At 40.6% G+C, this 22,440-nt stretch overlaps 1 protein-coding gene across 6 annotated transcripts in view; it reads right to left on the bottom strand.

Annotated features, from left to right (window-relative positions):
• The window catches only part of PHACTR2 (phosphatase and actin regulator 2), a 226,289-nt gene that overhangs the window by 168,676 nt on the left and 35,173 nt on the right, over nt 1-22,440 (bottom strand). Inside the window, exon 1 of one of the 6 annotated variants that reach the window (XM_073337513.1) lies at nt 7,589-7,703. The exons of the other annotated variants lie outside the window; for them this stretch is intronic. Within the exon in view, the coding sequence (XP_073193614.1) occupies nt 7,589-7,601 (13 nt within the window). The 5' untranslated portion in view covers nt 7,602-7,703. Of the gene's footprint in view, nt 1-7,588; nt 7,704-22,440 lie in introns of those variants that run through there. 6 annotated transcript variants of the gene reach the window in all.

The raw sequence follows: 22,440 nt of genomic DNA, 5'->3' as shown, positions 1-22,440 counted from the left end.
GGTTTACTTTTTTTTTGCTATTCCCATACATAAAACCAAAACACAACACAAAAGGGAAGTTGTGATCATTATACAGAAAACAGAACAACCAGGCAGTTACAGTCACCTGCCATCTTGGGACACTGCACATTTCCATCTGGTTTTTAAAGCATGGCTTCAGCCCCCTTGTGGCTATCATTTTCCATCTTAGCATGTTTGTGAGTTTCTGGTCAGAAAATGAAATGAGAGCACTTCTCAGGTCACCATTTACAACATGTCACCTCTTTGTACTAGTCAGGGCTGATGGTTCCTGTAGCTCTCAATACTGTGCTGCAGGTACTAGGGCAGTAGCTTGCAATACAATGCTGTGGGCTTGTACCAAAACAATGCTGCAGCCTCCCAGCCATGCGCCAATAGCTCTTTCATAGAATGCATGCGTGTGCAGTGGAACGAGTTCTTCCTGGTGCATTTTCTCACAGTCCATTAAAAGCAATCAAGGGAAGGAGCAGGTTTAAGGGAATTAAGGGAAGGACCTCAGCATGACCACTGACAACTGAGTCTCGACCTTAGGTAGCTTTATCAGGTAGGGGCACACTTCCCAAAGACAACTGAGCTGGTTGATGGGCTAGGAATCAAGTTCTCTTGGCCTGGTGTCTGGAGACACTGTTGTAATTGCTTCAGGAAGGTTTAGTAAACAGGCAGAATGGTCAGGCCACTGGACTGAGTCCCAGGAGAGATCAGGTCTGCCCCTGACCTGCTGGGTGACTTCAGGCAAGTTACATCACCTGTTTCCCCTCCCAGTTTTTGGATGAAATCTTAGCCCCAGTGAAATCAATGTCAAAACATCCAATGACTTCAGTGAAACCAGAGTTCCACCTTTTATCAGTCTTGTCCTAGATCTAGACTGTCTCTTACTATGCATTTGTACAGTGCCTAGCAAAATGGGGCCCTTATTTCTGTTGGGGCCTCTAGGTGGTTCAGGAATACAAACAGTAAAAACACAAACACCAAAAATTTTGCCTGGTGGGTGAGTTCAGCAGTTTAAGAACTGGGGCTGCAAAAACAATTTTTCCTCGCATTTGAAACATATACGCTATTTAAATACATGGTCTTCCTTTACCCTCATTCTTGTGACACTAGGCAGAAGGTGATTAGCAAGGCAACAGGAAAGAAGGGAAAAATGTATTTAAAACATGATTGCACAGTGATAATTCAAGGTGAACATCAACCAAAGAACTATGAAGAGAGTACAGCAAAGAAGCAAATTGTAATCGGTTAAAACAGTATTTCCCCCCATATCGATTCAGTGCACAGCATTACTTTACATACAAAGCAGACTGAGCAACTGTCCTCTCTTAACATGTTCTACTCTTTGATTAAAGATACAAGCAAGGAAAAAAGGATGTAACAGTCAAAACAATGGCTGGACAGTAGTGAGAAATTGCATAACGTCATCTTCCTGGATGAAGAAAAGTGGATGTGGATTACCATGGTAATAGGCGTTTCTGGAACACCTGTATTTAGCACCTGAAGCCACAAAGTTACCTGTCTGGGAGCCATTTCAACAATGGAGAATGGCCCCATGCTTATTTTGGAAGATGCAGCACGGCTTTATATACTGCCCATTAAGTCTTATAGTAGTACCTGTTTTACATCTGTGCAACTACTGTACTGTCATTTCAGGTGACATGGACCAAAAATCCCTTTTGTTTTAAAGCAGAGTGCTGGAAGAAGAGGTACCATTCCTGAAGAAGTTTACTCCTCCCAGATGTTTTTCCAGTGTGATGGTTTCCTGTACATTCTGTTCCAGTTTCTTTGTAAAGGGCTATATAAACAAGTATTATTCTAATCAAAATACAATAAATGAGAGATTTAAATTTTCTTGCAGTGACCCAACTATGGGAGCTGCTTTCACCGAGAACCATGACTGCAAACAGCTCCTACTGATGTATTTTGTTACAAATTAAAATATACAGAATATAAGAAGGTTGATCATTGCTTTGCAATTTGCTGTCTACTTACAATCTCTTTTTTGATCTACAGGTCACCGGATATGAACCCAATAGAGCTAGTGTGGCATCATCATAGCCCCATTATATATAGGAAGAGGCTAAAGTCAGCAAAAAAGGGTGAACTGAAGGTCATTCAGAGAACATCTCCACACTGTTGAAAAATGTAAGAGACACAGAAGTCATCTGGCCATATCAGAGAGAAAAGGAGTTGCCAGCAGAATTTCAATTGAGCCAATGTATTTTGTTATAACATGAAAGCTAGTCATCCCACTCCATACCCATGCATTCTATGCAAATCTCAACTTTCGTAAGGCATTTTCGTAAGGCACTGTCTCACATGACCTTCTCGAACAAAACTAGAGAAATACAACTGGTTGGAAAACTGTACTCAAAGAGTAGTTTATCAATGGTTCAGTCAAGCTGGAAGGCCATATCATGGGGGGTCCCACAGAGATCTGTCCTGGGTCCAGTTCTATTCAATATTTTCATAAATTATTTAGATAATGGCATAGAGAGTACACGTATAAAGTCTGCGGCTGATACCAAGCTGGGAGGAATTGCAGCACTTTGGAGGACAGGATTAGAAATCAAAATGATCTTGACAAACTGGAGAAATAGTCTGAAATAAATAGGATGAAATTCAATTAGGATAAATGCGAAATTCTATACTTAGGACAGAATAATCAATTGCACAAATACAAAATGGGAAATGATCGACTAGGAAGGAGTACTGCAAAAAGGGGTCTGGGGGGTTGTAGTGGATTAGAAACTAAATATGAATCAACAATATAATATGGTTGTAAAAAAAGAAAACATCACTTTGGGATGTATTAGCAGAAGTGTTGTAAGCAAGACACAAGAAGTAAATTTTCCGCTCTACTCAGCACTGATAAGGCCTCAGCTGGAGTACTGTGTCTAGTTCTGGGCATCACACTTCAGGAAAGAGGTGGACAAACTGGAGAAAGTCCAGAAGAGAGCAACAGAATGATTAAAGGTCTAGAAAACGTGACCTATGAGGAAAGGTTGAAAAATTGGGTTTGTTCAGCCTGGAGAAGAGTGAGGGGGTACAGGAAAACTATCTTCAAGTATGTAAAAGGTTATTATAAAGAGGAGGGCAATAAATTGTTCTCTTTAACCACCGAGGACAGGATAAGAAGTAACAGGCTTAAATAGTAACAGGGGAGATTTAGGCTAAACATTAGGAAAAACTTCCTAACCATAAGGGTAGTTAAGGAACAAATACCAAGGGAGGTTGCGGAACCTTCATCATTGGAGGTTTAGAAGAGCAGGTTGGACAAACACCTGTCGGGTGTTGGTCTAGAATCTAGATAACATTTAGTCCTGCCTCAGTGCTGGGGACTGGATTAGATGACCTATCAAGGTCCCTTCCAGTTCTACATTTCTATGATTCTATGGTTCCAATTTGAAGCACTGACAGGATATTAGAATAAAGCCTTGGATATCCAAGAATCTCAAAACCTATATGACAGGCAAGTATTATTCTAATCTTACAAATTGGTAAACTGAGCCATAGAAAGACTGAAAAGAGGCACTTGCACCCAGGGTCAAACAGGGAGCTGGTGGCAAATACAGGAACAGAATCTGAGTTCCATTGCTTTAACCACCTAAATGCACATCTTCCTTAAATCTTAAATAAAATGTATACTTTTATGTTAACATATAACATCCTATATTTAATGTAGAAATATTGCTTGAGTTTGAGGCATTCAGTTACATGTGAAAGATTTATACGATCTGAAGAGAAACCAGAGCTTAATAATGATAAAGTATCAGTTTAGGGGCCAGGTCCTGACCAGGTCAGGATTTGGCCCCAGTTGTATACTTCATATTGACTTTGTGGAAAATAAATTAACAAACGCATCAAAAGCAAAATGAATTATGTTTGGCAAATTTCTACTCTACTCTCAGCCTTCCTCTTTACAGTAGGGGGTATATTGGAAAAATAGATTAAAATTAATGCTTTAAACCAAGTCTGCAACACTATTTCAGGATTTCCATAAATAGTCATTAAAGATCACTATTCTACAAGAACTTTAAAATGTTTACCGCTGGTGAAATATTGAATCTCATGTTCAGTTAGACAGTCCTCAAAAATGATATGGCATTCAGTGTACATGTCTTGTATTTCCTTTAAAAGAAACAATTTAATGCAAGGCAGGGCCCCTCTGTTGGAGCTACCCACACAGTGGCACTATGTAGTCACTCATCCCAATATAAATACCTCAAGAACTTTCAACATTTCTGGCTAAAGTGGCAGCCAACAGTCTAATGCAAGTGAGAATATTGCTTGAGTGCTACTTGTCTGCTTTGCTGTAGGGTTCCTATCCAGGAATAATAAAACCGTTTAACACCTGCAGGAGAAGAGATAAGGCTGGTCTTACATATTTTTAAAGAAAGTCCAAGAATTACTGTGTTTCCTCAGCCTCTCTCCTCCTGCTATCACATTACTCCTGCTGTTTTTATAACCTCCCCATTAGTCTACTGTCAGTTTTTTCTCTGTAAGTCGTCCATCTTTTTATTTCTTTAAAATGTGCTTTATTGCCACCATTCCTGACCCCAGCCACCAAGTAAGCAACACAGGCGCCATGATGACTACAGTTTACATGCCCTAGGATTGGCTGCGGGAAGGGAGAAGAGAGATAGCTATTATATCGCCTTTTCAAACATATACATGGGTAGCTGTAATTCAAAAGAAAACACCACTGAATGCCTCCAGCTATAACTACAGAAACAACTATTACCACCAAAACAGGTGCCAAACATTGCTGGAACTACCCTGACACTCCATACACTATTTAATGAATATTTGATTGTTATTCCAGGAAAGGCTTTTAAAAGACTACAGAAGACAACAATTATGCAGAGCGGTCTCACTAACAGAGCAAGAATGTAAGCTCTAACATGAAACTGAAAGATGGACACTTTTCACAAGAGCATTGTTTCTTAAATCTACAACATAGGATGGACTGAAACAGCAAAAAGTGCATACAGCTGACCCAAAGACAACAGTGGCCATCTTCAAAACCAGATTTGCCTAGCACATTATTCTCGTGTTAGCACACTGTTTGACTGATAAATTACAGAGCTATATGTCTGTTATGCAGAGCAGTAGTTGGAACAATTATCCATAGTCTGACTCTGAAAGGCTATTTGGCAGAAGGATGAATTTGATAACAAAAGGCCTGATTCACTGACGTTGATAACCAAATTGGTATTTCCAGCACTCAATGGTTAAAACCAGCAGCTGTGCATAAGACTCTATAATTCTATAATGCCAGAAATAGCATCGACTCAGGAAATATTCAGGCAGGTACCCAATGTGTCTCTATCATTATCTTGTTTATATATAAAATGAAAAACTACCAAAGTACAAGTTAATTAGGCATTTTAGTTTACAGATATTTTAGACCTTACAGTTGTATCAGCAATTATACTCAGAAGTTAAATACGAATTCTGAGATATAGGCTGAAGGGGGTTTTCAAAAGGACGCCCAAATCTTGTTGGCAATAAGCACTGGGTGCACAGCTCTTTTGGCGCCTTTGAAAGCTATTATACATTTACATCTTCAAGCAGACACATATTCCTGGAAAAGGTCCCTAGTTCACAAGTGTAACTGAAGCTCATTTAAGGCTCAGTTCTACACAACTGAAGTCAATGAGAGTTTTGCTATTGACTGCAATGGAAGCAGAATTAAGGCCTTACCCATTACAGTGAGGCTCTTCACAATATTTTGTTTGATGTTTTTATCTAATTCTTAATTCACCATTCAAAGGTACAAACATACAGTTTATCTGTCTACATTTCTGAAAGAGAGAGATTACCAGTCATGTTTTTGGGGATTGTTGATGATATCAGCAATATGGAACATACGGACACTGGCTGGTTAAAGTTATGCAGAGAGCAATGTCCTATTTATTTTTAAATTCCAAAATGCTGCTGGTTGCAAAGCAATGAGGAATCAGAATTTGAAAACTTCCTAAGGCAAAAAGGAAACAATACAGGAAAAATTGTTTTGATGGTTTTCAGATATTAGCCTCTCTCCTCTGCCCCATACTTAAAATAAGTATGAATCATTCTAGAAAAGGCTCTTACAGATGGATTAAAGTGATAGCTCTGTCAGGATTTCAATAATAATGATTGTTGATAGTGGAGAGTTTAAGAGCAGGAGGAATTAGCAGTTTATGGTATCTCTCACCTACAGGCATTTTATACTGTAATAAGGGAATCCTCTCACCTGACTGGAAAACTCTGCCTAGTCATGGAATATCAAGCATGTGTCATTGTCTTTTATTCCAGATCTATTGAGTATACTTAAAAAGACAGCCAACATGGGGAGTGCAAAGAGTGCCCCCAAATCTCTCTTCTATCTTATTTCATAAAAGCTAATGTTAAACTTGCACCACATCAGTTTAGGAATTCACTGGTACTATAACTGACCATACATTGTCAGTAGTACTAACACCTTAATCTCTGGTAGTATTTTCTGTTTATCTTAAGAACAGGATTTCACAGAAATCAAAGCAAGATTTTCTAACCTGCTTATCCACAAAATCAATCAAGGTACATGAGAGATGGATTTGGCCACTACAGCTTAAAGGCACAAACAAAAGCACACTCTTATTATAAAAATAAAATATAGGAGCATCATCTTGTAGCATCTTCTTTCAATTGTACTATATAAAAGGGTGTATATACACAGTATATAGCGAGTCATCTTTTTAAGTACTGAGCAAACCAAATGATTTAAACCAGGTGCAATGGCAATGAATCCACAGATAATTCTGTACCTTACTTTATTTTTTGCTGGTACAATAAAAACAATGAGCAACAGACATGTGCAAGTTGCATTGCAGTTAAAGCAATATGTGAAATGTTCATCACAAAGAGTTGTCTTTTTGCACTGATCTATATAACCATCAAAAAGTGAAATGCAAATACTGTATTTGTAAGAATAAGTAAAGCTATTATTATGTTTACCTCCTTAGAAACCCTGAGATGCATTATTTGGCATTAAAATGCATGCTCTAAAGATGAAACATCAAAGGAAATAGAAAAAAGTGCAAATATATTCAATGTTTTATCTTCTAATTGGTTAGAAAGCACAGTGCTTTTACATAAAAGAAAAAACATCTTAAAATAAATACATGTGATGAGTATGAATGTTAATGCTCTTTGCTCTTTCAGTTTGCTCTGTTAATTACTTATACAGACCTTTTGCCATCTGTCTGATATTTTTCAAGTTAACTGTATACATTTTTCCCTCCTCTACTGTGATATAAAGAGATCAAAGTCCACACTTCCTGCAGACAGATTCTGAAATACTGAAGTCCTTAAAAGATAAATTTTCAATTACAGTTTATATTCACATTTCCAAAACCCCCAAACTTCAGCAGACTATTAAAGGGTTAAATGAGTATGTCACATTTTACACAATAGAAATTCAGTTTAATAAACATGTAATTTTTAATAGCAGAACTGCAAATAGCAGAATAGCAAACATCCTACAGCAAATGAGACAGGATACAAATGAAGCCTTAGATCAGCTAAGAATTAAGATCTGTTTTCTTTCACTTACCAGCATTATCCATTTTTTCTGCACCCGCCTGCTTCAAGAAGCAGAGTTCTATAGAAAAGCAGCCGGTGCTGCTCTTTTTCTCTCTAATGAAGCTCACTGCCCTTCTCCTGATTATTAGACCTTGCTGGCAGTCAGAGCATACTTCATGCACTGACTGCAGTAGACACCACCAGGAAATTTATATCTCCAAGGATGACAAACAGCCATTAGCTCCATTATAGGCTGATTAAGACTATGTGAGCCTATCAAGTGGATACTTGAATCCCCCCAGGATTTTCACCTCTCCTGGGGAGAAAACAAAAAAACCCCCTCCAACTATGGAATATTGAATACACATTTTTGCAAAGTAGAAGAAATGTTGTTTTAATGAGGAAGTGTTAAAAGGTGGGGAGGCAAAACTCTAAAGAAAAAGATGTAGATAACAGAGTGCAATGAGTCTACATTATAAATGGCAAAAGTTTTGATTCTGGGAGGGGGGAGGATGGGGAAAGGCAGTCTTTTTCCTCAGGTGTTTTAGCTTTGAGAAAAATGTATCACTAAAAGATGTTACATTTGCTGCAGTCATTAACTCTGGCTGTGCATTAAATCTTACAACTTCTATGTCTGATGTTCCATATTGTTTACCAGAAATGCATTTATAGCTGTATCAATAGGCATATGCAGACAAGCAATTCATCCATTTGAGACATTAATTATTATACTACCGTTTGCAGACTAAAAGTAACTAAAGGGTCAGATCCTATTAGTCAAGGGTATAACTGTCATTAGATGCCAGCAGAATCAGGCCCAACAAAAACTGATTGTCATAGGTAGAAATGAAAAGCCAACTACAGACATTTCTGCTAGACTTTCCATACCATCTGAGATTCTGATGCCCAAGATTTTTCCATGATCATGTAAAATAATTTTAGTGGAATTGGATTTTTAAACATTTCCCTTTTCTATATTATCAGTTCTCTTACAAATAATACATATTTTTTATGTTCACACAAAGATATTTCTCCTGCCAGCTAAGGTTGAATTGATTCAATATGGGGATAGGCCTCAGGGGACTGGCTACTATTCCCAACTCTTCCACAGACCCGCCATCTGACTGGAGGGAAGGAACAACCTTTACCTCAGTTTCCTCATTTGTATGAGGGAGATAATCCTACTTACTCACTTTTGTGAAGTTCATTAGAGTCCTATATGAAAAGATACTGCTATCTAGTCATGAAACTACATAAATGCCACACAGTATTATTTTTTCTCCTAGTTTCTCTTTCATTTAAATAATTCTGTGTGCTACCAGAATCCTCAGCAGTATTGTAAAGAAAACGGAATGTTTTTATATTTTTTACTGATATAAGATTCTGCTGACCACCAATGAGTGTATTATAGGAGCAGCAATATACATCTCTGTAATTATCCCCCCCCCCCCCGGCCTCCCGCCTTTTTAAATACAAAAATGCTTAGAGCCCTGATCTATTTGAACTGATTGGGGGTGGGGAGAGAGAATCAACTGCTGAGAGTGAATGTCATCAGCAAAAATGGAGAGTATCTAGGGCATGTTGGTTACATCCTGTATTGTAGAAAGGAAAAGCTTGGAGGGCTAAGGAGAGGCAAAAGATTAGAAATATGTCACACTTTATACTGAAGTTCTATTTATAAATTGTTTATAAAGAGCCTATCAATGACAGATGTCATAAGCATGTTGCAGTAGTATGTGTGATAGAAGGTGAAAAACACATCAGTACAAGGTGTTATATACCATTATAAGCCATGGTAGTAAGCAACCTATTCACCTGTTGGACTCTATAATAATCACTAACAAATGATTAACCAAGTAATAACTTATTGAGTATTTATAAATGAATCCTTAACAGAAAGTGTGAATCTCCTCTTCTAGGCCAAAGTAGAAAAGAACTTCTAGAGAAGAAAAAATAAAAGTTACAGAACCAGAGAAGGTACATATGTTGATTAGCATATGCTGCTACATGTTACTTCTTAATGAAAACCCATGAGCAGATGCAACTATTACATTACAGCATCAGGGCGACATCTCACTTATGGTTTGGCTGCCAAAACTACTAAGCTTTAACTATCAATTTTAACTTTAATTTTCTACTGACATCTCTATTGTTGGTTGAAAAGTGTAAAAAGTGGTATTTTTTTCAAAATTTTCCCAAATTTTGAAACCCCAGAACTATGAAATTTGAAAAACTTTCAGCAAGCTCTACTGAATTTCATTCCTTTTTTTGCTTTACTTTAAAATAAATAATAATTATTATTAATAATAATAATAATAATAATAATTTGAAATTAGGGATAAAATAAATCCACTTTTTTTTCATTCAAGCAAATAACAAACAGTACTACAGTGGTATGACAAACACTGAATCCAAACCCTTGTTGTCTGTGACGCCACACTACAGTGTTAAGATTTGGTCAGTAAATAGGGCTTCTTAATCCAGTGATGATCTGTACACGCGCCTTTAGTAGGAGAGAAAGACACAAAATGATTAAAGGGGATGCTGTGATTCTTTTCAGAATTTTCTCAGCTACTTCACTTACTTTGATTTAACTTATTTTGCTCTTCTTCATCATAGCTGATGAAAAGCACTATATAAGTGCCAGATATAATTATTTAGTATGGGTCTGACACTGTACCCATTGAAATCGATAGCAAAGCACTCACTGATTTCAACAAGGGCAGGATCAGTCCCTAAACTTAATGCTGTGAATTGTACCACTGTAGTCACTGAGCCGCAAGGTGGTCCAGTGGAGTCCTGGGCTCACATCCCTGTTCCACCACAGATTCCCTGTGTGACCTCAGGCAAATCCCTCAGCCTCTCTGTGCCTCAGTTCCCCATCTGTGAAATGGGGATAATAAGCACTTCCCTATGTTGCAGGGGTCCTGTGAGGATAAATACATTAAAAACTGTGCCCAGGAACTACGGTGATGAGGGCCATAATATAGACAGATAATCAAAGCTATGATTTATGATCATAAACATGACACCCAGAGGTAAGTATTTTGCAGAATAGGACCCTAAATCTCAAACCTGCAATGTATAATGTGTAGGTGGGCTGCTGCGCCTATGTGGAGTCCCAGTAAAGTCAAGTGGGCCCAGTTCACCCAAGTATTGCACATTGTGGGCTTGGGAACTAAGTGAGTAAACAGAGGGAAAGGGGTAAATAAACCACAGCTCCCACTAAAAGTTAAGACTGAATAATTGAACCCAAATAATCAATTACAGCTTCAGCAAGTATAACCAATAATGAAAAATAAGCCTAAACACACATGTAGAAAATGTAAACAATGACTCAGTGTAAATATATCATTATAAAGGATTTGATATTTTAAAAACAATTTCTGGTAAAGTACAGCACTTCATTTCACTGTTTCTGTTTCTTCCCAAGCAGAAGCTTTAATGTAAATGTCTCTGGGAGAAGCTGTATTTGGTTTTAGATGCTGTGGGGTTTTTAGCTAACCTCAAAGTTCTAAATATACAATTTCAAGTAATTCTGTAAAGCATCTTTCAATTCCCAGGATAGTTTTTGTGATCGCATGGGAATTGTGGTGTTCCATAAAACATATTCATTCTAAGGAATTTTCCTTCCCTTCCCTGCCAGAGATGGCATGATTCCACGGATAAAAGGATGCTCTGAAAACACAGGAATCAGAACAGTCTTCCTGTGTCATCACCTTTGGGTAAATCATTTAACCTTCTGTGCCTCACTTTCTCTGCCTGTAAAATGGGGATAGCCACTTACCTCACAATGATATTTTGAGTCTTAATTAATGTTTATAAATCACATTGACATCCTTGAATGGTAATATCTATATAAATGCAAGGTTGTTATTAATAATTTCCCCTATCATCTTCTGTATTCACAAGGCCTTATGTGTATGAAAGCCATTCCTTCTGGGCTCATTCTTGCAAGAGGCTGGTCGCTCTGGCCCAATCCAGTGAAGTACTTAAGCAAGTGTTTAACTAGAAGTGCACGAGTAGTCCCAATGGGTAAAGCTAAACACATACTTAAGTGCTTCACTGGATCAGGCTTGAGAGCTCAGCATTTTTTCCCTTAAACCTCTGCAACAGCTACCCATGTCACAGCACAACACAAGGGAAGCAGGGCTGCTACTCTCCACATTATACTGGTGGCTGGCTAAGGGGCAGCACAACAATGTGCTGATCTTTGCTTTGGGCTAAGTCACGAATCAGCCTGAAATGATTATTTATATAATGCTGTAAGCACACAGGATGCTTTGCAGTACATAATGTGCTAAACAGAGAACAGAGTCCTTGCAAGAAAGTGTTTAATCTAAAAGCATGAACAAGTACACAGGGCCTGATTCTGCTCTCTCATTGGAGGACCAGCAGTAACACCACTGAAGTCAACAGATTTAGAAAGATGTAAAGATGACTTGAAAAGAAAACTGAACCCATTTAGCAATGTGTGGTGTTTGTAGGTTGGAAGCTTCACAGAACAGAAGGATTTTCAGAGGAACAGGAAAGGGCTTGGCATATGTTAAAACCGGGGGACTGTCAAAATGGAGAAGGTGGCAAGAAAGATGGCATGAAGACAGTGGGGGTGGAAAACAGAGACATAAGGAGAGGTCAAGAAAAAGCTTGAGTGTAGCATGGGGAAAGACGCAGCGGGAGATAAGCAAAGATGTAGGCAAGAATAGAATCATAGAATATCAGGGTTGGAAGGGACCCCAGAAGGTCATCTAGTCCAACCCCCTGCTTGAAGCAGGACCAATTCCCAGTTAAATCATCCCAGCCAGGGCTTTGTCAAGCCTGACCTTAAAAACCTCTAAGGAAGGAGATTCTACCACCTCCCTAGGTAACGCATTCCAGTGTTTCACCACCCTCTTAGTGAAAAAGTTTTTTCTAATATCCAATCTAAACCTCCCCCACTGCAACTTGAGACCATTACTCCTCGTTCTGTCATCTGCTACCATTGAGAACAGTCCAGAGCCATCCTCTTTGGAACCCCCTTTCAGGTAGTTGAAAGCAGCTATCAAATCCCCCCTCATTCTTCTCTTCTGCAGGCTAAACAATCCCAGCTCCCTCAGCCTCTCCTCATAAGTCATGTGTTCTAGACCCCTAATCATTTTTGTTGCCCTTCGCTGGACTCTCTCCAATTTATCCACATCCTTCTTGTAGTGTGGGGCCCAAAACTGGACACAGTACTCCAGATGAGGCCTCACCAATGTCGAATAGAGGGGAACGATCACGTCCCTCGATCTGCTCGCTATGCCCCTACTTATACATCCCAAAATGCCATTGGCCTTCTTGGCAACAAGGGCACACTGCTGACTCATATCCAGCTTCTCGTCCACTGTCACCCTTAGGTCCTTTTCCGCAGAACTGCTGCCTAGCCATTCGGTCCCTAGTCTGTAGCTGTGCATTGGGTTCTTCCGTCCTAAGTGCAGGACCCTGCACTTATCCTTATTGAACCTCATCAGATTTCTTTTGGCCCAATCCTCCAATTTGTCTAGGTCCTTCTGTATCCTATCCCTCCCCTCCAGCGTATCTACCACTCCTCCCAGTTTAGTATCATCCGCAAATTTGCTGAGAGTGCAATCCACACCATCCTCCAGATCATTTATGAAGATATTGAATAAAACCGGCCCCAGGACCGACCCTTGGGGCACTCCACTTGATATCGGCTGCCAACTAGACATGGAGCCATTGATCACTACCCGTTGAGCCCGACAATCTAGCCAGCTTTCTACCCACCTTATAGTGCATTCATCCAGCCCATACTTCTTTAACTTGCTGACAAGAATACTGTGGGAGACCGTGTCAAGAGCTTTGCTAAAGTCAAGAAACAATACATCCACTGCTTTCCCTTCATCCACAGAACCAGTAATCTCATCATAAAAGGCGATTAGATTAGTCAGGCATGACCTTCCCTTGGTGAATCCATGCTGGCTGTTCCTGATCACTTTCCTCTCATGCAAGTGCTTCAGGATTGATTCTTTGAGGACCTGCTCCATGATTTTTCCAGGGACTGAGGTGAGGCTGACTGGCCTGTAGTTCCCAGGATCCTCCTTCTTCCCTTTTTTAAAGATTGGCACTACATTAGCCTTTTTCCAGTCATCCGGGACTTCCCCGGTTTGCTACGAGTTTTCAAAGATAATGGCCAATGGCTCTGCAATCACAGCCGCCAATTCCTTCAGCACTCTCGGATGCAACTCGTCCGGCCCCATGGACTTGTGCACGTCCAGCTTTTCTAAATAGTCCCTAACCACCTCTATCTCCACAGAGGGCTGGCCATCTCTTCCCCATTTTGTGATGCCCAGTGCAGCAGTCTGGGAGCTGACCTTGTTAGTGAAAACAGAGGCAAAAAAAGCATTGAGTACATTAGCTTTTTCCACATCCTCTGTCACTAGGTTGCCTCCCTCATTCAGTAAGGGGCCCACACTTTCCTTGGCTTTCTTCTTGTTGCCAACATACCTGAAGAAACCCTTCTTTATAAAAATAACCTTTTTAAATGTAGTGTTATTTAAGGAAACTCTAAATTAATTCTGAATTATGACTTTTAATAAACTCAGATCTAGAAAGGAGTATGAGAGGTGCTGAGTTTTCATTTCAGACACAAATTGTGGTATATAGGCAAGCTAACTGCCACAGGAGCAAACCCCACAATTACACCAGGAAGAATTGTGAAACTTCGGTGCATGCAGAAAAGGGCTCTTGAACGCAACTCTTCTCTTCTTCTCTTTTTAGAAAATAATGTTCTGTTATTATGTCCGGTAGCTTTGTATGTGCACATTTGCATACTTAGTGCTGTAAAACTTTAGTGCACACACTGAGGAGGATTACATACAAATACTTTGGTCACCGTCTAAACTGGGGAATTTTATCAAAAACTGTCCACTCATACTACTACCAAGTGTGATGCACTGGTGAGAGCCAGAGAACTGAAAGGGTATGTCTACACAGCAATTAAAAACCCATGACAGGCCCATGCCAGTGGACTTGGGCTCATGGAGTTTGGGCTAAGGGCTGTTTAACTGTGGTGTAGACAAGGGCTCAGGCTGCAGCCCAAACTCTGGGACCCTCCCACCTTGCAAGGGCTCCATGAGCCTGAACATCTACACTACAGTTAAACAGTTCCTTAGCCCAAGCCCTGTGAGCCCGTGGCATGTGCCTGCTGCAAGTCTTTAATTTGAGTGTAGACATGGTGGCTTCTGACGTTTCTACTACTGTGTCATTTAAACCTGCTCAGAGCATTTGAGGGTTACTAGCAAGCTGGCAGCCTCCAGAGCACATTTCAGTCAACTCAGAGCAAGGTTTAATTGACATAGTGGTCAAAAATGCCAGAAGTCTAAACTACACTAAGGTGCATCTTTTTAAATAACCAGCCATTCCTGCCAATTGAACATACCATGCAGAGCAATAGATAGAGAATGCCCACAATGCTGTCGTGTTCACACAATGCTGTCTGACACTAAAGGTCTAGCTCTGAAAGTCCTTTATTTATGTAACTCCCACAGACTCCAGCGGGAGCTCTGCACATGGAGGGCTTGCGTGACTGATCCCTTAAGTAGCAACTATCACAGGTTTCCCTCACAAATTTGACATAAACTTTAAAGTATTTTTCTTGAAGAAACAAACTTCTTCTTCCTTTCAGATTCTTATAGGCATCTGGAGTCACTCTTGTAAAATCACTATGTAAAGAAAGGAGATAAACATCTTGGAAAAACAAATGGCCATTGAGAAAATAGGGCTGGGTCTTGGCCAAAACAAACAAAACAATTAATTAATATGGTACAGCTTCTCTTCTTAACACAAAAAGGTACATGGTCAATAAGAAAGACTGCAAGATCCTGGGTAGCGCTAATGTATGTCTGGCTGTTCAGTTCCTCATTGTACAAACACAATATATCATTTACATGTCTAGCACATCAAAATAGGTAACATACTCAAAAATGAGATGCTTTCTCCTGCCTTGTACTAAAGATAGATTAAACATTACAAACAAATGCATTAAAACACGATTTTCCCAAGGAAAACAGAGATGAGCCTGAAACAAAACCCTGCAATCTTTGTTTCACCAGATGTATCTGGCCACATACAATTACATAAAACAGGCAAAACCAAAACCCTGGATCCAAACAAACCCAAACTTTACGAAAATTTTGGATCTGGATTTGTATCAGAAATGTCTGGCTCTGTTGAGCTGTGACTGGCATACTGGCACCTCTTCACCACTGTTTGATGAGCAGTCTGACAGATGAGGATAGCTAGTACAAAAAAAGTTTCAGCTTATAGAAAAGAGTTTTAAATATATAAAGTGATCATATATTTAAAGTAATAAGGAGAAAATACCAGGTAGTAAAGGGAACTTAAATCTTGCAGAGAAAATTGTAACAAGAACAAATAGCTGGAAGCTGAAGCCAGACAAATTCAAACTAGAAATGAGACACACATTTTTAACGAGAGGTTTCAGAGGAACAGCCGTGTTAGTCTGTATTCGCAAAAAGAAAAGGAGTACTTGTGGCACCTTAGAGACTAACCAATTTATTTGAGCATGAGCTTTCGTGAGCTACAGCTCACTTCATCAGATGTTTACCGTGGAAACTGCAGCAGACTTTATATACACACAGAAATCATGAAACAATACCTCCTCCCACCCCACTGTCCTGCTGGTAATAGCTTATCTAAAGTGATCAACAGGTGGGCCATTTCCAGCACAAATCCAGGTTTTCTCACCCTCCACCCCCCCACACAAATTCACTCTCCTGCTGGTGCTAGCCCATCCAAAGTGACAACTCTTTACATAATCAAGTCGGGCTATTTCCTGCATAGATCAAGGTTTTCTCACATCCCCCCCACCCCCATACACACACAAACTCACTCTCCTGCTGGTAATAGCTCATCTAAACTGACCATTCTCCAGGTTTAAATCCAAGTTAAACCAGAACATCTGGGGGGGGGGGGTAGGAAAAAACAAGAGGAAACAGGCTACCTTGCATAATGACTTAGCCACTCCAAGTCTCTATTTAAGCCTAAATTAATAGTATCCAATTTGCAAATGAATTCCAATTCAGCAGTTTCTCGCTGGAGTCTGGATTTGAAGTTTTTTTGTTTTAAGATAGCGACCTTCATGTCTGTGATTGCGTGACCAGAGAGATTGAAGTGTTCTCCGACTGGTTTATGAATGTTATAATTCTTGACATCTGATTTGTGTCCATTTATTCTTTTACGTAGAGACTGTCCAGTTTGACCAATGTACATGGCAGAGGGGCATTGCTGACACATGATGGCATAGATCACATTGGTGGATGTGCAGGTGAACGAGCCTCTGATAGTGTGGCTGATGTTATTAGGCCCTGTGATGGTGTCCCCTGAATAGATATGTGGGCACAATTGGCAACGGGCTTTGTTGCAAGGATAAGTTCCTGGGTTAGTGGTTCTGTTGTGTGGTATGTGGTTGTTGGTGAGTATTTGCTTCAGGTTGCGGGGCTGTCTGTAGGCAAGGACTGGCCTGTCTCCCAAGACTTGTGAGAGTGTTGGGTCATCCTTTAGGATAGGTTGTAGATCCTTAATAATGCGTTGGAGGGGTTTTAGTTGGGGGCTGAAGGTGACGGCTAGTGGCGTTCTGTTATTTTCTTTGTTAGGCCTGTCCTGTAGTAGGTAACTTCTGGGAACTCTTCTGGCTCTATCAATCTGTTTCTTTACTTCTGCAGGTGGGTATTGTAGTTGTAAGAAAGCTTGACAGAGATCTTGTAGGTGTTTGTCTCTGTCTGAGGGGTTGGAGCAAATGCGGTTGTATCGCAGAGCTTGGCTGTAGACGATGGATCGTGTGGTGTGGTCAGGGTGAAAGCTGGAGGCATGCAGGTAGGAATAGCGGTCAGTAGGTTTACGGTATAGGGTGGTGTTTATGTGGCCATTGTTTATTAGCACTGTAGTGTCCAGGAAGTGGATCTCTTGTGTGGACTGGACCAGGCTGAGGTTGGTGGTGGGATGGAAATTGTTGAAATCATGGTGGAATTCCTCAAGGGCTTCTTTTCCATGGGTCCAGATGATGAAGATGTCATCAATATAGCGCAAGTAGAGTAGGGGCTTTAGGGGACGAGAGCTGAGGAAGCGTTGTTCTAAATCAGCCATAAAAATGTTGGCATACTGTGGGGCCATGCGGGTACCCATAGCAGTGCCGCTGATCTGAAGGTATACATTGTCCCCAAATGTGAAATAGTTATGGGTAAGGACAAAGTCACAAAGTTCAGCCACCAGGTTAGCCGTGACATTATCGGGGATAGTGTTCTTGACGGCTTGTAGTCCATCTTTGTGTGGAATGTTGGTGTAGAGGGCTTCTACATCCATAGTAGCCAGGATGGTGTTATCAGGAAGATCACCGATGGATTGAAGTTTCCTCAGGAAGTCAGTGGTGTCTCGAAGGTAGCTGGGAGTGCTGGTAGCGTAGGGCCTGAGGAGGGAGTCTACATAGCCAGACAATCCTGCTGTCAGGGTGCCAATGCCTGAGATGATGGGGCGCCTAGGATTTCCAGGTTTATGGATCTTGGGTAGTAGATAGAATATCCCAGGTCGGGGTTCCAGGGGTGTGTCTGTGCGGATTTGATCTTGTGCTTTTTCAGGAAGTTTCTTGAGCAAATGCTGTAGTTGCTTTTGGTAACTCTCAGTGGGATCATAGGGTAATGGCTTGTAGAAACTAGTGTTGGAGAACTGCCGAGCAGCCTCTTGTTCATATTCCGACCTATTCATGATGACAACAGCACCTCCTTTGTCAGCCTTTTTGATTATGATGTCAGAGTTGTTTCTGAGGCTGTGGATGGCATTGCGTTCCGCATGGCTGAGGTTATGGGGCAAGTGATGCTGCTTTTCCACAATTTCAGCCCGTGCACGTCGGCGGAAGCACTCTATGTAGAAGTCTAGTCTGCTGTTTCGACCTTCAGGAGGAGTCCATCTAGAATCCCTCTTTCTGTAGTGTTGGCAGGGAGACCTCTGTGGATTAGTATGTTGTTCAGAGGTATTTTGGAAATATTCCTTGAGACGGAGACGTCGAAAATAGGATTCTAGGTCACCACAGAACTGTATCATGTTCGTGGGGGTGGAGGGGCAGAAGGAGAGGCCCCGAGATAGAACAGCTGCTTCTGCTGGGCTGAGAGTATAGTTGGATAGGTTAACAATATTGCTAGGTGGGGTGAGGGAACCATTGCTGTGGCCCCTTGTAGCATGTAGTAGTTTAGAAAGTTTAGTGTCTTTTTTCTTTTGTAGAGAAGCAAAGTGTGCGTTGTAAATGGCTTGTCTAGTTTTAGTAAAATCCAGCCACGAGGAAGTTTGTGTGGAAGGTTGGTTCTTTATGAGAGTATCCATTTTTGAGAGCTCATTCTTAATCTTTCCCTGTTTGCTGTAGAGGATCTTGATCAGGTGATTCCGCAGTTTCTTTGAGAGCGTGAGGCACAAGCTGTCAGCATAGTCTGTGTGGTATGTAGATTGTAATGGATTTTTGACCTTCAGTCCTTTTGGTACGATGTCCATCTGTTTGCATTTGGAAAGGAAGATGATGTCTGTCTGTATCTGTACAAGTTTCTTCATGCAGTTGATAGATTTCCACTCCATACGGCTAAATGCAGTGCCTTGCATAATGACAGGTTTCAGAGGAACAGCCGTGTTAGTCTGTATTCGCAAAAAGAAAAGGAGTACTTGTGGCACCTTAGAGACTAACCAATTTATTTGAGCATGAGCTTTCGTGAGCTACAGCTCACTTCATCAGATGTTTACCGTGGAAACTGCAGCAGACTTTATATACACACAGAAATCATGAAACAATACCTCCTCCCACCCCACTGTCCTGCTGGTAATAGCTTATCTAAAGTGATCAACAGGTGGGCCATTTCCAGCACAAATCCAGGTTTTCTCACCCTCCACCCCCCCACACAAATTCACTCTCCTGCTGGTGCTAGCCCATCCAAAGTGACAACTCTTTACATAATCAAGTCGGGCTATTTCCTGCATAGATCAAGGTTTTCTCACATCCCCCCCACCCCCATACACACACAAACTCACTCTCCTGCTGGTAATAGCTCATCTAAACTGACCATTCTCCAGGTTTAAATCCAAGTTAAACCAGAACATCTGGGGGGGGGGGGGGGTAGGAAAAAGCAAGAGGAAACAGGCTACCTTGCATAATGACTTAGCCACTCCCAGTCTCTATTTAAGCCTAAATTTGTGCTGGAAATGGCCCACCTGTTGATCACTTTAGATAAGCTATTACCAGCAGGACAGTGGGGTGGGAGGAGGTATTGTTTCATGATTTCTGTGTGTATATAAAGTCTGCTGCAGTTTCCACGGTAAACATCTGATGAAGTGAGCTGTAGCTCACGAAAGCTCATGCTCAAATAAATTGGTTAGTCTCTAAGGTGCCACAAGTACTCCTTTTCTATTTTTAACGAGGTGATTAACCACAGGAACAAACTACCAAGCCATGTGATAGATTCTCCATCCTTTGATGTATTCAAATCAAGATATGCTGTAGCCAAACACAAAGTTATTCTTTACGCAATTACTGGGGTCAGTACAGGAGTAACTGGGTGAAATGTAATGGTTGTGATATATAGGAGGTCAGACGATCTAATGGTCCTTTCTGGCTTCAAACTCCATGAATCTATGAAAATGGCCTGACTCCATAGTCCTTACAGCCCCTTCCATCCTTAGCGGACTGAAATACTGGACTGTTTTGTCAGGCTTTTACCACTGAATTACAGGAATGTATTTCATATATTTAAATAAAAATACATTTTACCCTATCCACAATATTGGGACTATAGTCTTGCCTTTTTGCCCTCCACTTTCCCCTCTGTTTGGTCTGCAGGTTCATTTCCCATGTTTTATGACCTCACTTTTGGTAAAAGAAGGAAATGTACATTAATGTTAGGCATAAAACAAAGCAGAGAGTAGCAGGAAAAATACATGGCACTAACAGTGGAATTACCTATCAGGAGAAAAAAACAAAGGGAAGACAACATAATCTTGTCCCGAGGACTCAGGGTACAATCCTAGTCCCACTGACTTTAGTGAGGCCAGGCTTCCACCCTTGGCTTTAAAATATAGAGAAGAGTGTGTGTGAGGGATGGAAAATGTACAAGGGGCATGAACTTTTATTTGTGTTAAATGGGAGGGTGAGAAGGAAGACTTAACACAGAAAAGAGGGAGGTATTTGTAGTGTTTGTTGGCATTCAACTTTCTCAATCCTTCCCTGTTGTAATGAGAATATTGAAAGAAAAGGGATCCTGATAATTACTGTGTGTGTGTGTAAGTCCATCTCCATCCCAAGGAAAATAGAGGAACAATTGTTAACAGTTCTGGAGGGTAATGTAACGATGAGCAATATGAGGTTAGTTATAAAATAACATTCTAGGATTGTCACTGTGTGTCACTCTGAAGCTTGTCTGTTGGGTCAGTGTGAAGTGACAAACAGTTACAAGCATGGTTGAAAGCACTTTTCGTTCAGAATATCACCAGGTTCAATCATCACTGGGATTCACAGTCTGTTATGATCCAATTTTGACAGATGAATTACAGCTGTGCAACAGCACAGGCCTTCAGGTACAGTGAGGCATGCTAGACCATTATGATATCAGGGATAAATCAACCAGTCACTGCCCTTACCCTACAGCTAATTTGCATGCAACAGTTTCATTGGTTGTATGAGGGAGACCACACAGAGAGTGGATTACTTGACACAACTGCCACACATGAACAGCAAGGCCTCTCATCCACTACTAAAGTATAAATTTTGCTAGACAAACTTGATTACTTTAAAAAAAAAAAGCATTTACTGACTTAATTCATAAGATGGGAAAATGAAAAATAGTATATTAAAGACATTTTACAGGCAATACTAAACTGGGAGAACTAAAGATGCAAATCCCCCCAAAGCCTGTTGCCCAGTTGTCTCTCTCCTTGCATCCCAACATTTGTACTCTTTGCTGAATGGTGCTGGCTTTTGTGTCCTCCATTACAGATTAAAAAGTGAAATGGATCATTACAAAAAACTGGATAACCATTATGTGCTGTTCTATGTCCAGTGATATCTGGGCATAGCAAAGTGGACGAACCAAACCACAGCTTAAAAAAAGGACACTGTCCAATGCTATAATTCCCAATAATTTTAAAGAACTTTTATTTGTGGTGCTTCAACCCAATTACTGTTACTGAGCAGACATATAGATATCCCAATTAGAGATGGGAGAGATACACGTAATCACTTCAGGTGCAGGGTAACTACTGTGTCAGCCCATGGGCTTCTATAAAACTGCACTCATTGCTCCTTCAAACCATTTGGGCTGAGGGTCAGGTCACTGGACTGATATAGTTGTGATCAAGCCCTCACCCTCAGGCATGTTAGCCTAGGTAGCATCAACAGGAAGACCCTTTTAGAAAACACAGGGGATGTGAGGCCAACATCCCGTCTGCTGCAGTAGCACCAGGTTGCTTAGGAATGTAGGAACTACCATACTAGTTCAGCATAATGTCTCCAGCAATGGCCAGTACCAGTCGCCTCAGAGGAAAGTAGGCGATTATGGAATAACCCACCCACAAGGAATGTTTCTTCCTAACCCCCAGTAGTCAGAGGTTGGCTTAACCATTAAAACATGAGGAGTTTATATATCTTCTCAAATACTTGTTCATGGGAGGGGAGTACTGTTGTAACTCTGGGTATTCTTCTTAGTCATCTAAGAGTTTAATGCCTTTTTTGAATCCTGCTAAGTTCTTGGCCCGAGGAATAGAGATCCTTGTACACCTGGATGAATTTCACTGTGAGTTTAAATATTTCTAAAGCAATCAGAAAAAACTAGGGCTGTCAATTAATCTCAGTTAACTTAT

This window comes from Lepidochelys kempii, chromosome 3, assembly GCF_965140265.1.
Source record: "Lepidochelys kempii isolate rLepKem1 chromosome 3, rLepKem1.hap2, whole genome shotgun sequence".
Taxonomy (NCBI): Eukaryota; Metazoa; Chordata; order Testudines; family Cheloniidae; genus Lepidochelys; species Lepidochelys kempii.
Note: the sequence above shows the minus strand (reverse complement) of the source record. Positions and strands in the feature narration are given on the sequence as shown.